We start from the raw sequence: 22,062 nt of genomic DNA, 5'->3' as shown, positions 1-22,062 counted from the left end.
TCTTCCATAATTATCATATAAGCTTCTTTGGATTTAGTCATACACTCATTCGTATACACAAGCCGCACATGCAGAGCACAATGGTTCGAAGCCTAAAAGCGGACGCTCGCTATGGCCGCCTCAATTTCCGAGCTGGGTTTACGCAGTCCCCGGCCCTGATCTCCGGGGAGACCACCGTCTGAAAAGGATGGATTGAGAAGCACTTAATTAAACTAACAATGTGGCATTTCTGAAGAGAAAGGAACACTTAAGATGTGTCAATAGACGTTCAGAGTGCAACTGTTGGGAGGCCCTACAGCTGAGCCCCGGGCAGCAGACGCACATAGCTCCAACAGCTGCACAGAGCACTCAAATACTCGCCAGGCCTCATTGGACCAATTAAAAAAAAGAAACAATTATCTTTGCATTGAGGTTTGTAGTATGGGTAAGTGTCAAACTGTAACTAATCCTGCCAACTAAGCTCAACTCACAATATCTTCTTTTGTCACTGTGTTATAAGACATTAACAATATGTGTGTGCAACACCGAATTACCACCAAGCACAGGCCTCTGGGATGACATCAGTGCTACACTCACAATAGTACAAAACCTCTAGTTCTGTGGTAAATGCTTTTCTTTTCTCTTGCAAGCCAAATAATGTTGGTATCTTTAAAATGGTAAATCATTTCCAACAACAGTGGTTCTCAAATTGTGGTACATTTACCTCTGGTGGCACCCAGGGTCATCTGCCATTTTAGACTTAAATTAGAGATCATTACATTTATGAATTAGAAATGCATTGAAGTTACTTATAAATGGTTCACACCGAGTTCAGACATGTTTTAGTCCAATTTAGGTCCAGCTGAGTTCACTTTTAGAACCTGTTTAGTCCTGGTTTTATCTTGATCTAGACCTGGTGGTATTTGGAATGTTAAATATTTTATTTGGAAGGTACTGGGGAAGACACATTTTTATGAAGTAGAACAGTACTGTGTGTGTCATTTAGTTACTATCACTAAGTGAAACCAATGGAGCCAAAAAATCAAAATAGTAAAAAACAGAATATATCATAAATGTACTGTATTGATAGTCAAATAAAATACACATCACTAATTGATTTCCCAGTACTGCTTATACTATGTAGCATTTACATTAAGCGCATGACGTCACTCACCCGTCCAAATCTGTTGGCGTACGATCCCGTGAGCAAGGAATGGAAAACGATGATCGTCTCATCCAGGTCCCAGATGAAAACCCGCTGGACAGATGGGCAGGAGGGGGGGCAGGATGGAGGAAGAACGACACAAAACACACAGAGAAAAAGAAGCTAAATCAATGGTGCTCTCTGTTGGCCTGCAAGGTGATCCTCCTGGTCAATAGGCCAGGACCATGTATTTGTGTGCGCCAGGGACCCAGATCCATTTGCTTGGGCTGGTCACCGCAACACCCCATCCCCGCCGCATGATGCCAACCCCCTTTGCCCTTTTACATTAGAGTAATCAATAGTGACAAACTAATTAACTAGATATGTTAACACGGCATGATGTAAGTGCTATAATGGCTGCTATTACCGTGTCCAGATCATATCATATTAATGAAGAGCCCTTTGAATTACGCACACTTTATTTTGACATATTGCTGAAGTGTTTTATGGCGCGTGGCGCAATGGTATCTGTGTCAGCCAATCTCTCACGTCCTGGAAATATATTATTCACTTCAGTTCGCACGTCCTATTGTTTATTTACAAGTCATAGGTGAGCTCAGATATTCCCATTTTGAAGAACTCTTGTTAAATACAACAAAGTAAGAAGTTGTTGGGTGAAAAACCTTTCATATCTATTCTATGTGTCTGTTTCGATGTGGGTGGGCGCTGTTGAGCTCCATACAGTTCCCTTCAGTCAATCAAATGTCTAATTGTTTATTCACCACTTTATTAGTCATAGGTGATCTCATATATTCCAGAGCGCCCTTTAATAATGCAGTTATAGCTAGAGCAATCAAATATTTAAAGAACAGCTGCCTATCAAGTGTGAACGCCATATCCTAAGTGGATTAATGTCTATGGGCCTCAGACAGGGCAGGGCCGTCTGTCGCCACGGCAGCGGGCTCACCCTTACCTCAAGGTCGGAGTCGGGCGGCGGTGATGGGTTGTTGTTCCTCCTTCCCCGGCCACGTGACTTTCCATCCGCGGCCCGGCGCAATCGATCCGAATCTGAATCTTTAATGGGGGTTGATGGACTGTGGATGGTACTGTACTCCGCTGAAAGGATGGAGGAAGCAGGTGAAAAAAGACGGTATCGAAGATGAAGCTATTATTTGCTTTTAGCGCGGGAGATGCAAGAGGGACCATTTGTCTTGGCAGAGGACAGGCCGCTTCCTGAGGCATCGTTTAAGGCTACAGGTAAAAGAAAGTAAACGTAATCATTTGTAAAAAGCAACCTCTTTCATATTGATTTACTGTGGGGGTTACAAATGGACGTCAGCTGGGAAGATCAGGCAAATTACTTCTTCATCCTCAATGTCTGTGTTTCTTTAAAGGAGACTTGTTTTTGATGAGGGAATGTTATGATGTTTCGTATGATATGGGTTAGTACTATGCTTCATACACACAGTTTTTAGTAATTCTGTTCACTTTGGTCATTTCTTCAACTGCTGAAGCACTTTAATCTCTATTTCCTGAATTTATTATGTGAACCTCTTAAACCCCGCCTTAACCAAGTGCACTTTCTCCAGTTCAGCTTGCCCAAATCCATAAGATTACAGCCTGTAGGCCAGTGTAACGCCTCACTTGAAAGCTAAGACCGACAAAACCCTTCAAAATGCAGCTTTTTCCTTGCTTTTACAGGCTTTTTTCCCCGTCTCTTTTTTGTTGGGTTTTCATCGCATTTTTGCCACATTTTCATAGTTTTTTGTTACTTTTCTGTTGCTCTTTTTTGGCTGTTTTGTTGTGTTTTCATCATTCATACACTTTTTTTCCAAGACGCTTTTAGTTTTAGGGCAAAGCCAAACTGAAGAAAATGTGCTTGGTTAAAGAGTGAACAAGAAAACATCCACCGCATTTTTAAAGCCTGTATTCCATCATCGCACTCCTTTAAAACAGTCCTGTATTCAAAGTGTGTCCATGACGGTGCCATCGATATGCTAGCATGCCATTACATGAGTGACTGAAGCACAAAAATCAATCAATTCAATGTCCAGTCAAATGTTGTTAGATGTACCAGTTACCTAATAGTAGCGGGGGGTTTGACAATTAGACGTGGCGCTGATTGAAAAATTACCATTACACGATAATTTCGCCAAATGGCTCAAGAGCAGTTTGCAGTTAAGGTGCTTACCTGCGGGGTTTTCCGTGAGCGCCTGACTCGTGATGGCCGTGGGGGGCTCCTGGAGGGTGTAGGTGGTCGTGGTGGACGGTGTGCTCGGGCTGGTGTTGTTGCTCGCCATGTACGGGGAAGTGTACGGCGAGCTGTTGTAATACTGCGCATACTGGCCCTGACCGAACGCGGGATAGCCAGGGTAGTCCTACGAGAGACAAAGACATCATGGAATTGAACTGATGTTTGGATACGGGTCAGCCGCGATTGGTTAGCGGCTCGCTCAAATAACAGTTATTGGTAAAACTCTTCACTGCAGGTTAAAAATCAGCAAGAACATCTGAAAACATGAATATAGTTGAGAAAGATATTTGCCGTACTGTGAAGTGTGCCCAATGCTGGCCTTGCTACATTACAGTGCAGATTCCCAAGCATAAACGCAAACACATGTCTATTCCCTGCGTACATCTGGACAATGACTGGTCTTGCCTTTTCTGGATCCATTTCCCTGTGTGGCATTATACATGTGTTCTACGTTGAAGGAGGTACTCTCTATAGATTATGCTGCAGACAGAGCTGTAGACATCGGGGCTGATTTATGTTTGGAAGTGTCACGGATGAATTGAAACATATTGACTATGTATGGCTCATAAAAGCTTCCAGATTGGCATTCAGGTCGGACATATAAACTGATATAAAATAGGAGGAATTGCTACCTGTTGCGTATTATTGAAGCCAGTCGAGTTAGTCAGGGAGTTGTTTCCAGCATACAGTCCTGACGTTGTCGTAAAACTTCCACCTTTGAAAAAATAGGAGAGAACGTTATTTAAAGAGGAGACATTACTGTAAACTGCTTTGAGATTTTGAGCCATTTTGTTGAATCAAATAGTCAACTTTCACATGGAAACCACTCAAATTGCCTCATCTACACAACAACAAACAAAACAAAATAAGCCCACAAATATATTTTCCTGTTTGTATATTACTTTGGGGAATGCAAAACAACAATGTAACAGATCTCAGCTGGGACATTGTTATTGTGGTAGAAAAGTTAGTCTTTTGTCAAACAACTATTTAGTGGGAGCCTGGGGGTATTTTTTTTGTCTCACAATGGCCTTATCTCTTCTCTCTTCCTTTCTTATCAGTGATTGGATCAGGCCTGATGAATGACACAGGGCGAGTGGTGAAGGGTGAGGGGGGGCCGCGGAGTGCTCCCAAAGCCACCCAAGGGCGGCGCACAATGTGAGCAACACAAGAAGCTGTTGTGTGGGAGCTAGCCAAGGGTGGCACGGGGCGGGGAGGAGGAGAGGGCCAGTATGATGGAGTGAATAAGAGTGGATGTCTATAGAGAGGGAGGGGTAATGTGAAGCAGTGGGGCGGGATCGCTGATGACAACCAGGGCCAATATGTGTTTTCAGTGGCTCAAAGCATTGTCTTCCAAGGCAATTAAGCCATTGAAAGGAGCTGATAGCATCTAATGGCCTAATAATGTCTACGATTAGAGTGAAACATAAGGACAGCAGCTGGCCAGAGGTAAACATGCACAGATTCAGAAAATGAACTCATATTTACAGTAACATTTGTACTTAATTGATTTACTTGTGGGACCATTTTTCCCTCACTTTTTCCCTTAGGCCACATTGAAATCTTGTTTCATGAAATTACAAAATAGATCATTTAAATCAATTGTAAAATAGATGGTGTTTTGACAGGCTGAATTTGGACAATACAAAGCTGCAAAATGACAATGATATGACAAAGTCACACTTTTGTAAATTCTTCTAAGGAAAACAAAAACATGTCCCCTATTTTTCAGGGCACCAACTTCCCAAATCCACAGCTAAACAAAAGAAGCAAATCCCAAAGGCTGTGGTACCTTTTTTTTCATATCATTACGATTACATATCACACCCTCTTATATTTATAGGGCCACATATAGCTTTTGACACACATTTTCTTCCATCCAGTCTTGCAGAAAAATAAGATCTTGTTTGGGATATCGTATGATGGGAGAATTGGACCACAATGTAAAGCATCCTGTCATTGTCATCTTAGAATATAAGATAAGATAAGATAATCTTTTATTGATCTCACAAAGGAGAAATTCACTTGTTACAGTCGGCATTCAAGAAGATCACTCAGATATATGCCTATACCATCATGGAAGAAAAAATAAATTACTGATGGAATAAACTGGTTATTCACAATGTGCAAGCAATCAGCTAACCTTATTCTTTGAGCACATGAACCTAGAAAAATGAACAACTGTATTTAATCTCGGATCGAGGTGACTTTTTAAGGCAGGCATTGTACGCAGTTGTAACATAATTTTAGCAACTTCACCATGTCAATTTATACCCAAAAAACTAATAACAAAGACCACAAACTAAGCTTATGTATCTACAACGATTTCTGTGCACATCGACAAGCCACCTCGCCGCACATCCTCCAGAAGAAACCCAATCGCTGCTTGACACAACAAGAGTCCCAGAGCTGCAGTGAAAACGCACAGCGAGATAAATTTACTGTTCCTAAATGGGGGCGTAATTACACCTTTGTTCTCAAGGACAAACACAGGGAGCTCCTTTCATCCTCTGGTCACTGGCCCCATCACGAAAGGGCCCCCCCGTCCCGCCCCCAACACCGTGACAAACATGAAGCAGCTTTCCAGGGGGAGGGGGTCTCTACTGGTGGGGCAAAGAGGGCAGCCTGGACGACAAAACATGGAGGTCAACTATGAAGCGAGGGAGAAAAAAAATGCCATTTCCTCCAAGCCTTTTTTTTCTTCGATTTAGGCCACAACAGGTTACTTCTATCAGGGCCCTTTATTGTTGTATTTGTCTTTTCACAGGCCGCGAGGGGAATTTGAGAGTTCCCTGCAGAAAGTTCACCGTGAAGTGAAAGCCTGACAGAACGATAAGTCAGGACCACGGAGGAGTACGGCGCGGAAGGACAACAAATTAGCCTAATGCGCAGTTCAAACAGTCATAAAAGCTCTCACTGTCAGAGTCTGAGGGTTGCTCTGTGGAGAACGCGCCGCCACATAAAAGGCCAATGGGATCCCCCCCCCCCCCCCCCCGCCCTCCAGCTCCCTCCGCTCGGTGAGAACGGGCCCATGCTGATGCGAGCGGTGGTGCTGGTTAAAGTTTAGAAGGGGAGGGAGTGTAAGGATGGTTGTGGTTCCCCCGGGGGGCATGTTTGGGCTCTCCCTCCCCCCTTCCTTTCCCCTCACTTCAGCCTCAGTCCTGCAGTTAGTTCACTCACTCAAGGGCCAGACATCACCTTCCCCTCCTACTCCCCCCCTTGCCTTCTGGCCCCACAATTGGAAGTCCATTTGCTTTGCTTGATCAGTCGCCTTTGCCACGGGCTATGTCTATCATCAGTGCACAATATTTGTAGCAGAAGTTTATATGCTCCACTTGGGAATAGCCTATCAAGTCCAGATGGGGCGCCCTCTCTTTTTTTTGTGTTTTTTGTTTGAAAGGTAACCGTTGGGCTTTGCCACTAGGGCAGAATGCAGGAATCTGATTATGCAGCTAATCAGCATCTGTTCGTTTTCACTAATTCTCTTTAAAGATCTTCTCGAGCTGCACAATATTGGAAGAAAAAAAAAAGTCTTTGCAACTTGATGGAAATATCAATTTAACTGCGATTAACTGTGCGGCCCTAAAATCATCCACTGTCAATGTCTTTTTGTTGCCGCTAAGGAGCGTATAATCGAGCTTTCCTAACTCCCTAATTAACGCTTGTAGCCTTTATTGTGCTTTAAATTGCTTACACAAAGCGGCTCGGCAGTGGAGATAAAAGAAATGAATGGGGAACATTAATCTAATTGTCCTCAGTCTTGACAGCTGGCCATAGACTGGTGTGCGAAGACGCTGGAGGGGGTATCAAATGAAAAAAAATGAAAAAAGAAGAGGCCTTCTTGGTCGGGACACCCAGGCAGGGGGGCAGCTCGCCAGGCTTGGATCAATAGGCCGGGCAGAGTAATGCTGATAGTGTGGATGAGGGCCAGAGCTGGCGAATCTAAATAGTGGTCAATCTGTCATCTAACAGGCCTGTCAATTACAAACGCACTTAACGCTACCGGGGGCATCTGATAGCTGGAGATAGCAGGAAGACGACCTCGGACAAAAGGGAAGCGGCTGCAATACTTTGAAGACGAATGGGCGCATAACGCTGTCATCAAGAGCTGAAACCACTATAACGGCTTTTACACATGTTCTATATCGCTCCTTCGTTTTAGCTGCACGCTCCGACACTCTCGCTGTTTATGTCTAGGACGCATGGAGGAAAAAAAAAAAACTGGCTTCCCCCCCGCTTTCTGCCACATCTGCTTCTGAGCCGGCGTTATTTACAATCTCTCAACATGTGGAGATGCTTCTACTGTCTGTCGCACATATTTCAATAATACAAAGGCGATGCTATAGCAGTTTGCAGAGCTAAACGCCCTTGTCCCACGCAGGTGCCGGCGTCCGCTATGAGGCGCGCGAGGCGGATCCGATGTAGCGACCACTACAAAGCGTAGGAGGAATAGAGACACAAAGCTGCAGCAGGTCTGATCCGCATTTACTGTGACTATAACTGTAGCGCGAGAGTAAAAAAGAAAGGGGCAGCAACAACTCATCTTTATTGGTTCCAAGGCCATAAATCTCTGAAGCCGTCTCAGCTCTTAAAGCAAATACAAATATGATCATAGGGAGAGGGAAAACAAAGACTGTAGGGGAGGGGAATGACATGGTGGGTGCCTCTTAAGTGTTATGGGCCATTTTTCCATCTGTGTTGATTTTTAGGAGAAAAAAGGGGGCTGACCGGTTTGAGGGGTGAGTGCTAGGGCGAGTCTTGCACAATTAGAAAGAGTTGATTTCACGTTTTACGGCGAAGCTTGGAAAGTTAAAGATGCAGTTTTTGTTCTTGCCAGTTGAGCAATCGAGGGCTGAGGCAGTGTGGGTTATCTGGAATAAACCCAGGCAAAATGATGATCACCTTCCTTAATAAAGTTCAGACTTTGCTTTGATGAGGCAAGACAAGTAATGGAAATACAAGTACATTCTTCAATTTAAATGAGTTTTAAGAGTTATCATTGTAGTGTATTAAAGTGACAGCCTGTAAGATTGCAGAGAAAGACTTTAAAAAGTAAACAATCAAGTCCTGCCCCCCTCCCTGCCTTATTGGACCTGAAAACCACTCCTAGTTTGCCAAATGAGGAAAGACGACTCATTGGTCAAAGCGATGGCACCGGGGATTCTGATTAGTTGCTGAAATCAGCGAGGGGAGGGACTTTAAGAATATATATAATTAGTTAAAGGTACACTGCCCAACATTTTGGACTATACTGTTGCCATCAACACAAAACATGTTCCTAATGACCAGCTCGACACAGAAAATGCTATTTTTGCAGTGGGTAATCAAAGAATGAATTTCTTTTTCTCCTGTTTAAATCTCAAGTCTTGCTGCCTTAAGGGATATTTCAGGATTTTGGACATAGGGCCTTATTTCCTAGTTATCCAGAGTGTTGTTGTTTTCTGGAGATATTTTTTTTTGCAATTCATGCAGTCCTTATATTTGAAGAGTTTCGAGGCGCTAGGCTAGTGCAAGGCTAGCGCATTTCTACGGTATCAGCTAGCCTGCATTAAAAACAGTCTGACCCACTCCACAGTGCACCTGAGGCAAATGACTTATAACACCAAACTAATGATATAAATGTCTGCGTCTAATTTTTGGAATATAAACTGACCTTGCATCACACGAATTACCGCATTTTGAGGGACTATTTTCTAGCAGATCACTCCGCCACTGCGTAGTTTATACAACCACAAAGCTGATGCTGCTCAAATATAAGGCATTTTAAATGCAAAATGGTTCAAATTATTCTATCGACACAGACATTTGTATTGTTAGTCTGGCGTTATAAGTGATTTGCCTCAGGTGCACTGTGGAGCGGGTCAGACTGTTTTTAATGCAGGCTAGCTGTTACCGTAGAAATGAAAGAAGAGTATAAATTAGCCTAGCGCCACGTAACTCTTAAAATATAAGAACTGCAGGAATTACAAAAAAAAAAAACCTCCAGAAATCAACAACACTCTGGACAACTAGGAAATGAGGCCCTATGTCAATAATCCTGAAATACCCCTTTAAGCTGGAGATGTACCCACTCCCGGTAAAGTTACAGTCAAAGCACATGTCTATTTGTACATTTCTGAGGTATTTTTCAATGATAAAAATATCTGTTACAAAATAAATGTTTGTATTTTCCTTTTATTTACTGGGTAAAATGTTACGCGGTGTGGCTTTAATATTACTAATGTTACATCAAATTTCAGGCCCAGGCTATCAATTAAAGACAATCTATTAAATTTGTAAAACATTTAAACTTACAGACAATCACTTTAATGTTTTTGCTAAAAACAGAGGCTGTCATATGAATTAGGTTTCCTGTTGAGCTGTCTCTCATTCAAGAAACGTTGTGAACTAAACTGAGTGGTTTCACCGTTATATTAATTTTGGGGAAGGTGCACAGAATTAACAAAGTCTTTTCCTTCCGCAAATATTTTAAAAATGAATAATTCCTTACAACTTTATTATAAGCTAACCACCATTGTTTATAGCAGTGAACGTCCGAGCCAGTGTGTGCAACCAACAAGCTGGGTTTCGACCTGACCCCACAGGCTGAAGTGTGAAAAAGCACGAGGGCTTTGTGACCGAGTAGCGCTCACCCTGCATCTGGTAGCTGTAGGGGGCCTGTCCGGTCTGGGGCGTGGTGAAGCCGGAGCTGTAGCTGAGGAATCCGCTCTGTCCCGGTGACTGGGACTGGCTCAGACCCCCCTCTGTCTTTATGCCTGCCCACAATGGACCTAAATCAGTTAGTGACACCAGATCGGTTTGATGCACGGACAACAGTCAACACACAGGTTTAAATTACGCTGGACAAGGCAGAGTGACACGCAGATGGGCCGGGTCTGTTAGGGTAACACACTGATCGCAATGGACCTCTATCATTATCTCATTACACCGTTTCTACTACGGGCAGTTGTTTTGAAATATTATCTGGAGTATTACGGAGCGCTGCCTGACGCTCGGTGGTGAATTATAGTCTTAATGACATAACACGTCCAGTGCATTTTTCTCTTATAATCTGACTTTTGCAAGGTTATTTCAAAAATATGTGCGACAACTTTTTCCAAACAATTGCACAGCTTTCAATTGTCCAGATTGAAACCTAGCATAACCTTGCAAGAGGAAGATTAGTATTTTTTTCAAACATATTTATTCAGTTGTCCACCAAATCAGTCTCTACGCGGTTCCTATGCAAGACCACTAAAATGCATGACTCCATTCAAATAAACAATGTAAATTCCTGCTCATATTGGGGAGTCTTCTAGGGTCAAAACGCTCTTTGCACAAATAAAGCCTACAGTGAGCCCTGCAATCTTTGCTTTCTCTAGCGATGCCAGAGGAAACGGGCCTTTGTTTTCGCGTTCGTATCATTAATCTTGCGGATCTGTCCGAACAGCTTGATAAGCAAATTCGGTTTTATTGCGCCGGGCGGAGAATATGCAGGCACCAAACAACAAGCAACAACTCAGCACTTTGTGTGAGCGAATTTGTGGGAAAGCCGTTTATTCTGCGGCCTCTGCCTTGCCCTTCAACACAGTCAATCTGGCTGTGCTTCTGCGTGCCCCGTGACAATGATAAGACTATTGTTTTAGCAGAACAAGATGTCGGTTTGGGTCGTTTTACCATAAGCTGGGATGCCGTACGGTTGTCCTGGCTGAGGATAGCTCGCATAAGCCGCGGCCTGCTGCATTCCTGTGGTGTACTGCGTCTGCCCGTAGGCCGCCATGTTTTGGGACGAGGGGGTAGGAAGAATATGCGGATATGTTCTGCTGTTTGAGAAAAGAAACACAAGACAAAAAGTGAGAAAGATGTAAGCGAGTAAGAGAAACAAGTTTTACCCCACAAAATCTAACCCCAAACTTTTCTGACGTCCCTGTGATTCTGCTACTTATTTTCAACACCGAGCCAAACTGTAGGCAGATAGCATCAGTCCACTCATATACATTGGAAAGAACAATAATCAGTTAAAGAAGGTTTTGCAAGATAATAATTACAACAGATTTCAGAAAGCTCAAGCTGTAGTCGTCCAGGTAAACAAAGCGCGCGACAGAGCAGAGGGTTCTAATTAAAGATACAAATGTAATCGGATGCTGCTTATTTGTTAAAGTGAAAGACAGGAGCCTTACTTGGACGGGTAAATCTGTGGAGAGAACTGGTGAGTTTGTCTTGGGCTGAAGCCACTCGTTCCAATAGCTGAGGAGAGAAGAAAGAAAGAAGCAAGCACATATTTAAACATTAAGAAATAGGCTAAATATTATCTTTCGCCAACAGAACTCTGGGATTCCAAGGAAACAACCAATACACTGCATTACTCTATTTATTTCAGTAACCTTATTTCCATTTGAAAACCAGGAACAATAATGAAGAAAAATAATCAGGTAAATGATAACTTTAGTGGCTGAGCAGAGAAACATGTGCTGTGACTACGCTGCTATAAACACAGCCAACCGCGGCCTGTGGCCCTGGGCTGTTTGAGCCACAACCACATTGGAAGTGACATCACTGATTGCAGGTAATGAGTGCTACTGCATAATCAGCCCTTCATTAGCTCTAAGAGCATGAGCCTCAGTGCTGCTGGGAACTTACAAAGTCACCCATGAATTACACACAAAAAGCATTTAATTTGAATGCACTGCTTTCTTATAAACTCAATGTAATCCAAATGTAAAAAGTAGATACACATCAGTATATCTGAATAAAATATGAACAGTGTTTCTTTCTTTTGAACTATCTGTGTCAGAGAGGCTGGACTGGACTGGACAGGTTGAGCAGTGGAATGGTCTTGTTTTGAAGCATCTGTCTAATTGGTCATAACACACAAAGGCAGAATTGGGTTGCGGGGAGCAGTAAATGTATGAAACTCTAAGCCGTAACCCTCACACACGTTATTAATATTGAACACCATTCCCACATCGGCAGCACCTGCCACTGGACAAAAGTTGCTCTTCTAAAGAGAGCTTTGGGTTTCCCCTCTGAGGATATGGGGTGTTCGATTACAAAATTTCATTAATATTGTTGCAGACAAAAGTCACAGCAGTGATTTATGTGCTTCCAGTATTAACATATCAAATACTTAACTTCAACACATTGTGAAAAACAAGAAAATTAGCACTACTTTTGAGAATAAATATACACGGATTAGTTTAAAAGTCAATCACTAAAGGATAAACAGTCATTGCTCTTACAAGACCCACTGCAGTGGATGTATTTGCAGCGCCTTGTGTGAACGTGTGTGTGAGCACTGGAGGTGCTGTGAGCAGGGTGTGAAAATGCAGCCTTTGAGGGCGATAGGGTGTCGGCCCGTGGAGAGGAAGGGCCACTGGGACACACTGTCACTCCACTGGACAGACAGGCACGGGGCATTACAGGTCAGGAGCGAGGGAGCAGCGGTAACAGTAACACACACCTCCAGTGGTGAGAGAGCAGGCGTTGGCTTCATGATCTCACTAACAATTCCCTCAAACGTTACATCCACCCTCCTCCAAACCAAGTCCCCATCCTCACCTGATCCTGAGAAGCTGTCCAGAGAAGTGTCAGCTATTGAGGAGACAATTTCACTGCTGCTCATTGGCTCGGTTTTAACTGAAACAAAAAAGAAAACTGATTAAAACAATGTGAATAAATGTATGAAATATAATAATCAGAAATATGAAACATACCAACAAATAATATCACATTCATAACAATGAACACAGAATGAAAATGCAAAAAGGACAAAAATGCCAGACTTTTTGTTTTTCTTTTTGCTTATTTCAGAAGTTTGAAAGATCAAAGCTCACTGCATAAAAGCGTGTTTCTCGTGAATGAAAAAGCCAAATACACTGAGCTATTTTAGTCCTGCACAAGTCTTTGTCTTGCGAGAAAAGTTTCAGCAAAAAAAGGTTGTGGATGCTAAGAAACCTTAGGGTCGCATGAACGCTGTCTGTCGTGAGTCAAAGACAGGTCTGAAAAGATAATTCCATAGTTTTCTGAGTCTTCTGCTCAGGAATCTAGGAAAGGAGTCCATTCCACGTCAGCCTGTGAATATTTTCTCTTTCTGACTATGTGGGCATGACTGTCCAGCTCAGATTCCCTCACAGTGAAGAAGCTGTTCGCTGTCATGTTTTACATGTCCCTGCAATGCTGTTCAGTGCAGAAACTCCACAAGGGCAGATGCCTGAACACAGACACAAATATAGTGCATGCATCAAGAAGCACACACACAATAACCACTGAACTGAGGAAGCAGCATGGGCAAAAAATGAAAATCCATCAAACCATGCTCAAAACAAAAGAGGGCGAAAATAAACTGAACATTGAACTTACTGAATGAAAGGCACAATAGTTGAAGTAATATTATCAGACAGGGATTTGAATTGCAAAAATGTGTCCAGGAACCATAAATACACACTTGGAAATGGTCACTTTCACCCCCCCTGTCATTCCTACGGTCCAAATAAGAACACCAAGTATTGTCCTTTCATTGTGTCGCTAAAGTGAACAAACCTGCAGCGGACTGTGAGTTAGACCCTAACAACCAGTCTGCAGTGGTAAGCATTGTGATGTTATCTCCTATGGGAAAAGAGAGTGGCACAGCACACATTCATGACAGTCTGCAGAGTCGGAGCAAATCCTGTGTCATCAGTACACACTTCACAAGATTCAAACTGATTAGGTGGAGGGAACGCTTTAGGGTATGGCGACTAAAAGCCTGACAACAGGAAAGTTAAAATCTTTGTCAGTAATACATGAGCTCAGTAAAGAGCATGGACATTCGTATTGTACATAACACGACTCTGTGGGGGCTTCGTGAAGATGGTCCCAAAGCACAGACCTGAATAAACACAATACTTTTGATTTGCCAATTGCGACCTATATAATTTCAATTTTGTTTTGATTGTGATCGATTATGCAGCCCAAGGCCTAAGGCACAACCAACAATCTTTAAAACTCTACAATTTAGTCAGGATGATTGAAGTGCGGTGAGAAAGCCGTACCTTCAGTGCCATTGGGTGTCATGGAATTGTTGTTGATGTGTGAGTTGTCGAGGCCTGGACCGTTGGGAGATTCACTGCTTCCACTGACTCGGCTGTGAGGACTGGCTAGATCCTGCATTTCCATAGACCTGCACGTGGACACAGCACACGCTATTATACCTACATACACTCAGAGAAATCAGATTACACCTCTCTGGTTTCACGTACATATAACAAGAGGGTGTGTGAGGTTTATGGGCAGTCACATGGTACTGAGCGCAAGAAGTAGTAAGAAGCATAGTTAAGTTCAAGTTCAAATTTTAATTTAATAATTTCATTTCTGGTCAATCTTAATTTTCATCGAGGTGCTTTTTAATTGATATGTTTTGAAGTCAATCCTGTGGCAGTTACAGTTTTGATGTTTGGAGCAGAGTTTGAAGTGATAAAATAGAAACTGTTTTGTAAATGGTGCTGGGATGTAAAAGCTGAGGTTTTTCTGATCTCATTAACCATCTTAGTGAATCCTATGTTTATTTGTTTTTTTACTCTAAACAATAAAATTAAAGCTGAGATAAGTCAATATTGGAAAAACAAAATGTGATTATTTTTTTTCCATATTGGACAGGCTTAGTATAGGTGACAAAACACACACACACACTGACACTATCACACACCACAAACCGAATTAATAGAAAAATTCTTATATTTTTTTCCGATTTCTGTTTTAATTGAACTGTTTCACTGGAAAACAGGAAAATGTAGCTCCAAGTGCATATGTAAAACTATGGTATTATTAAATTTAAATTTACATTATGCGTTCATCACCTTACCAGTATTTCTGAGAATTTTCTGACCCAACATCTACTGATGATATAACAGCAACAAAATATTTCTTGCAAATCAATATTGATATTATGATTACTAAACTCACTTTGATACCAACTAAAAACGAATACTTGTACGTTTTTCAGTGTGTTTTTTCGTGTTCAGATATTTCTGCTGTTGGAGTGCTCTCGTCCTGATTGTAAGAGCTCTTTTGCCAGAGTGAGAAGCAGATGCTCATGAGGCGTGTGTTTGCCTTGGCACGCTCCTTAATTGTTGCTGTGTTTAGACAAAAGACCACACCACTGAAAGCATGATTCTGTCTCTCATTCAGAGCGCTTCACACAGCGTCCATCCGCGGGTAAAAAACGTCATTTGAACAGCACGTCAACAACATCATTTGTTTCTGCCACTGTTATCGTCCCTAATGAAATTATCCCTAAATGCTCTGTGCATTACGCTGCCATTTCCAATTACGTCTGACGGTCGTGGGTATCTGTGACATCAGTAAACGCCGGCCCCTCTTCACAAGGCCACAAAGAGAAAAGCAAATCCTTTACCAGATCAAACAAACGCAACACAGTTATGAAATGATTCAATTAGGATGTACCTTCAGTATCCAGAAAATTATTAAACATTACCATAAAGCAAAGAACATATTTTCACTGTTGTAATATTCCAACCACAAACTCAAAAACATTAAAGCAATAGTTTAAAATCGGGCAGCAGGCCAGGACACTTTTCTTCACACAGATAATGGAAGCAGCATTGTCTTTTTCCCAATGGTATATTCATTTACTCCACGCCAAAAATACACACAGGCAGCAGGACAGCGCGGGCACTTTAGGACTGCCCCGTACAAAAAAAAAAAAAGCCAATTCTTTCTGACCCCCAAACACAATCCGTCCCACCACAATCTCCGTGCCGTTTATACACATCTGTCTCTATCCTCCCTCTCTTGCTCCTACCTGGGTCCTGCCGCCTTCGCCTCAGCTCCCACCTGCCACTCTCCACCGCCAACAAGATGTCCCCCCTTGTTACTCCCAGTCCAGGGGCATCATCCCTGACACAGAAAGCGGCCCGTCTGAGAAAACGTTATTGTAGTAGCAAGAATGGGAACAGAGAGAGAACAGAGGCGCGCATTGTGTCCTCTTCCTATAACCCCCTTGCACCGAACAACGCTGCAGCTCGCCTTCCACTCTCCTGCACTGTTGCTTCCTACTACCTCGCTCCTGTCCTCTCCGGGCCAGGGGCGCAGCGGCCAAATGACGGCAAGGTGATTCATCATTGGCCTACGACAGCTGCAAACTGGATTAGCCCTCCCCCAATCAACATGCAAAGCGGCTTAGCCCAAAGGTAAGCAGGAAAAAAGGGGTAGGTGGGAGGTGGTGTTGGTGGTGGTGGGGGTACAGGGGGGGGGGGTTGAAGTTAGAGAGACAGCCCGCTTCACTTTAGAGCAACTACTACTGCCGCTGTGCCTATAGGGAGAGATGGGACTTGTTGAGCGCATGGCAAGTCAAGCGTGACACCCCTAGCATCTCCGGCACATCTTTCATCCGCAATTGACACTATCTGAAATTTATCAGCACTTCCCCCGTCCCGGGATACTGACAGGTCCTAATGATCGTCAGGGCTGCTCTACCCACAGGGGCCTGCCTCGGCCTGGGGTTGTGGTAAGACTTAAAAAAAAAAAAAATCACAACTTTTCACAATGGAGCTAAAGAAAACACAACACAGTGCACTATAAAAAAAACACTGCAAAGGTAACTGCTACTTCTCAACTTAAATCTTTTAGTAGGGAATTACAAATACAGCTATATTTTTGTATCAGATAAATAAAAACATGCTGATATCAAAAGAGTAAAACATGGGCCAAATTTTTGTGTATATTAAACTACTCTCACTACAAAATGACTGAAATATCTCCACAACTTTTACACATTTAGTTCTATCTAGATATACTTTTGCATTTTTTTTAATCTAATCTCATCTTTTTATCTCATTTTACTTTATGGTAGTTGCAGCAGCGATAACTGACTACTTTGGGGCAAAAGCATAAGTCATAGAGTGCACAGACATGGGGCACTTTAGGAGGCCCCAAAATCACTCGTGCAAAACACACACAAGCCTCCGCGCAGGGCACTTTGGAGGCCCTCCGAACCAGCGGTGCATCTCAGACAATGAAGTCGACTCGCGGCGCGCACAGCATATGGAGCCACATATGTTTCCTATGACGCTGCGAATGCCTCTATTACTCTCCTTAGCTGACAGAAACATCGCGCTGTCTCTCTCTCCCCTCCGACATCAAGCGAGCAGCCATATACTCGCCTGGTCATAACACTATATGAGCCCACCGCGGGAATACAAGGTCCGAGAGCAGGTCAAAAGTTGCCATCTGGTCAAGAAAGAGCGGAGAGTGCAGATGAAAGAATAGTTTTTTTTTAATGCGGGCATTTTTCTTTTCTTTTTTTTTTTGAAATGCTGGCTGTTTACATAAGCTTGGGTAACCTGAGCTGCTTGGTCTTTAGATTTTTTTTGTGTCAGGCTTTACGCTTCACACTGAGTAAAAACCTTCATGAATGCTATTCTAGGGCTGAGCTATTAATTGGATCGCGATACTGGTCAATCGACGCTTTTCAATGGACAAGTCTCCAGCCAAACCTAGAGTGTAGCGTGTAGTTCAAAATTAAAATGAGTATTTTGTGTTAAATGGTAATGACGAGGAACATTTGTTATGTCAAAACACATCTCATAAATCATATTAATAAAAGGAATAATTATTAAAAATCAAGCCCAAAATCAAGAGGGGAAACATTATTATTTGACGTCCATTGTATACAAAATACTAATAATTGTAAAATTCAAAACTAGTCCGTACAAGTAAAGTTCAATAAACTAGTCCCGGGTTCGCGGAAATTTCAGCGGCAGATTTGGTGTTTCCCAAATGGCAGCAGGTGAAAGTCTGAGGTAAAGGGGAGTGGTCGACATTTAAAAGCAAAAAAAAACCTTTTCTTCTCCCACACTATTACATGCTTCTTTTTTTTTCTCCTAATCTTTGATGTGTGTCTTAGCTGAACCCGAACCGGCTGCTCTTTGAAGCCGTGCAGAACAAAGGCAGGTTAGATGAAGCGCTGGAAGTGTCATCAGGCGCGGAGACGAGGGAGAGGAAGAAAGAAGTGCCACAACACGCTTGCGCCGCCGAGGTGATGTGAGCCTTTTTTTTTTTTTTTTTTTTTTCGCTTTACTTGCACCAAGACCTGCGTTTCAAAAGGTAAACACAGCCACGGCCAGGACTTTTTTTTTTTTTTAAACATAGATCATCTCTGCATGCAGGATGTCCGACCTGGCACAAGCACTTCCTGACAGCTTTGTCATTTTCAGACTGTGAGTTTTGTGTTAAAATAGGTCAAATATAAGAGGGGAAAAGGGGGGGGGGATCGATTGGAATTTCCTCAATTATAAGCGTTGTGAATATGACACTCGTGGTACATATAAAAGCACATGTTGCGAGTTACAACTTTCTGCACATCAATCCCTTTAATCAAAATGTAACTTTAAAAAAACGGCTAATCCCGGGCTTAAGCCGCTCAGCTGAGTCCACATGGTGGCCCAGGAAAAATAAATCCACTCGCGAAGAATGTAGATGCACACAACAATTGGAGACAGATGTGAGTGGAATTAGGCACAGTTTACAAAATGTTTCACTTCGCTGGCAACGCTCGAAGTGTCCGGCGAAATGACAGCTGCCAAGGCACATGCACAAAAAAACACTCTCTTCCGCGTAAAGCGTGTCAGTGAGAAATGCAATTTCCAACACAACTGCAATGAGCGCGCTTCGTGATACTAAAACTGTTGTTGCACATATTCCACCCCTGCGTTCTCGTCGTTTCACGTTTTCAAATTGTGCCGTTTTATTCCCAGTGCCTCACACACACTCACGCAGCATTTCACACCCAATCGACAATGCTGTAGCGCCCCCCCCCCCCCCCAAAAATTAAAAGCGCAATTACTAACATGTGTGCATTTGTTGATGCGCAATTTGTCTCTCTCATTTGCCCCGATCTGACACGCTGCTCCGGCCAATTCGCCCCAATAGCTACATTAAATCTGTTAATACTGTGCTCTCCAACCTCCCCAATGACTTCCAGAAGGCCCCGCCGCGCGTCTTTGAGGGGACCCGGCAGACAAGATTTAAAGGTGTGCGTTTTTTTTTTTTTATCACAGCGGCCCACCACCGTGACCGGCCCGGCGCAAGGGAGAGAGAGAGACTTTACTACGGGGAAGATGAAAGAAGGGGGCCGCTGACAAATCTCAAACCCATTATCTCGCGTTTATGCTCTTCTGTTGTTATCCTACTGCTCTCGAAACGAACCGGGGAGTCATCTGTGAAAATTATTACAGGATGTGAAGCGAGATTCCAATCTAAATGGGGGGAAAAAAATAAAAAATATCGCAGACAATGACAGTGTTCTATTAGGAAATTTAGCCACACACATTTGGGGCAGCACGATAAAGCGGATCTAAATTGCAATTTGAATGATCGCAATCAGCAAATTGGAAAAAACTAGTTATGCAGGAAGTATAATATCCCAGCCAACAAAATATCGCAACAACATGGGCTCTTATTATGCTTAAAACCTGCTAACCCTGTAGTTTAGAGCTCTCCTAACATGTTTTGAAACGCATGGGATTCTTGTATTTGCTTGGCAGTTTATAATCCTGGATGGGCTTAAGTATGCACAAGGAACTGAATCTCGATTGCAAAACACAAATTGCAAATCAAATCGCAACTCAGAAAAATATCACCCATAATTTTTTTTTTTACCAAACCGTGCTGCCCTAACAAAGGCTATAGCAAGGTCTTTTTATTTGCAAACTCGACACACCACGCTTTATTTACTTCCTCCCTATCTTACGCCGTGTCAACAGAAACCCGTTTACAAACAAACACACGAGTATGAGCGATTGAGGACTTGTAATGACAATCAACACAAATCCTCGGCTTATTTCCTGCTCTTTCAGCCCGTAGTCCACCTCCAAAACAGGGGGGGTGTCAGCCTACAAACACACGCCAATATTTAGTAAACAGCGAGCGCCGACTAATCACGTGGGAAGGGGGTGCTTGATTGCGGGTCACCTATTTCCTCTCTTCTATCCGACCGTCAATTAGTGCCTTTATTTGAATCTGTGCACAGGGTCAGGGCTGGGACAAACAATGCCAGCGCTGCCCGGGACACTCCTGCCAGTGCACACTCGGCGCGCATAAAGCCGAGCAGTCAGCCGCGGGACCTGTCTGAGCAGAGTAAATACACAGGGTAAACAGGCCGAATCAGCCGGCTCAGTATTTGTTAATTGGATAAATAAGGTTATTGTGTGCGTGAATGGGGGGCAGCGGGCGCTCCTCACACACACAGTCCTGTTTGTGAAGCTCCATGTTGTGTTTCCTCTGTCATCTTCTACACTGCATTTATGGCTAAAATTACATCCTCAAAAGGAGGGAAAAAAAGTGCAGATGAAATAGCCGAAAACATAATCATTTCGTGTGATGTTAGCTTGTCATCATACACTCAACATTAAACCCGAACATCCTGAAATTAAAGGAGCTGCTGATGTAAACTAGTGGGTCAGGGCATGCGAGAGGGCGAGCGCCTGGAGCCGCGGGACGGGCCTGCTGCGCTGCTGCTGCCGTCCCGGGACAGACGCTGACTCTGGGGCTAATGGTGCATTCCATGGCCTGAGCAGATGGCACTTCATGTCAACTGCTGCGACCATGCAGCAGGGGCTTGTTCTACCATCTGAAAAAAGGTGGCTCCAGCTGAGAGCCGCATGTTTTCTATTACAAGATGAAAAAGTAAAGGACTTTGTGCAGACGTGCATGGGCAATTTGCTGTTTTCTTCCTGATAATTTAGATTTCTGACAAATTACACGGCTCTGATTTTATGACATAATAATTACCTAACACAAATACTGTATTTAACATTAAACAGTCGTGCTATTATATTATTTACTAAAAGCTTTGTAATTGCTACAGACGAGGCTCACTACATTTATACTAATTTATTTTGAAGATAATTGTTTTGCTTGTTTGAATTAAAAAAAAAATCTAATTCAGAATATTATCTGTAAGTATATGTATAAAATTACAGTATTCTCCATAATGTGTCATATCGGTGTATTCTTTGCATTGCGGTAAAAATGTGTTAAATAAATATTATTAAAATGAAGAAGGTTTACGTAACATGAAGAAAAATTAAACACACAGACACACACACTCTCACACACACACACACTGTTACATTAAATAAGAAAAAGAACACAAACGCAACCAAAACAAGCCAATACTTACAACACTTATGGCCGAATCCGTATGTATATATCCCTGCTTTCCTCTTTTAAAACAAAATCTTCACGCGAGCCATTCAGGCTGGGAGCAGAGTGGACATCAAGCGACGCTCTTCCCGCCGCGGGTTCAGATCTACACCACTGCAAACTTTCTCTCAACTTTCTTCTTTTTCATTTTAGGAGTCGGGAAGCCATGGAGTCCTGTCAGCGATCTCAGGAGAGCCGGTCCCGGTGAGAGCTGGGGAGCGCTGACCGATTACTGCTCCGGGGCAGTGAGTAGCACTGAGTGTCTGAGGGAGGAAGGAAAAAAAGAGAGTGAGAGAGAGACCGAGGGAGGGAGGGAAGGAGGGAGGGAGGGAGGGGGGATGGAGGCTGGGCTGGACTGGAGGCTGCCGTTTGGAAAAGCAGAGGAGAAGGAGTTGGGAGTTTGGGGGAATGACACCAGCTCCACATATGCCACTCACTCAGAGCTCAGAGAGTCACCCCGCAGATTGTATCAGTGCGGGACAGGACAAAGAAAGCACTGGACCCA

At 43.1% G+C, this 22,062-nt stretch overlaps 1 protein-coding gene across 2 annotated transcripts in view; it reads right to left on the bottom strand.

The window, feature by feature from the left end:
• Positions 1-21,801, bottom strand: part of eya1 (EYA transcriptional coactivator and phosphatase 1) — a 37,107-nt gene extending 15,306 nt beyond the window's left edge. The window contains exons 1-11 of one of the 2 annotated variants that reach the window (XM_079575814.1): positions 21,535-21,801; positions 14,387-14,514; positions 13,896-13,961; positions 12,915-12,992; positions 11,537-11,603; positions 11,034-11,179; positions 10,010-10,132; positions 4,010-4,092; positions 3,315-3,501; positions 2,097-2,239; positions 1,154-1,237 (exon numbers count right to left, since the gene is read on the bottom strand). In XM_079575814.1, the coding sequence (XP_079431940.1) occupies positions 1,154-1,237; positions 2,097-2,239; positions 3,315-3,501; positions 4,010-4,092; positions 10,010-10,132; positions 11,034-11,179; positions 11,537-11,603; positions 12,915-12,992; positions 13,896-13,961; positions 14,387-14,510 (1,101 nt within the window). In that variant the 5' untranslated portion in view covers positions 14,511-14,514; positions 21,535-21,801. The remainder of the gene's footprint in view (positions 1-1,153; positions 1,238-2,096; positions 2,240-3,314; positions 3,502-4,009; positions 4,093-10,009; positions 10,133-11,033; positions 11,180-11,536; positions 11,604-12,914; positions 12,993-13,895; positions 13,962-14,386; positions 14,515-21,534) is intronic. The other variant, XM_079575815.1, reaches the window with a different exon arrangement.
• Between the last annotated feature and the right edge of the window lie 261 nt (positions 21,802-22,062).

The sequence above is a fragment of the Gobius niger genome (assembly GCF_951799975.1).
Source record: "Gobius niger genome assembly, chromosome: 18".
Lineage (NCBI taxonomy): Eukaryota > Metazoa > Chordata > Actinopteri > Gobiiformes > Gobiidae > Gobius > Gobius niger.
This window is presented reverse-complemented; position numbering and strand designations above follow the sequence as displayed.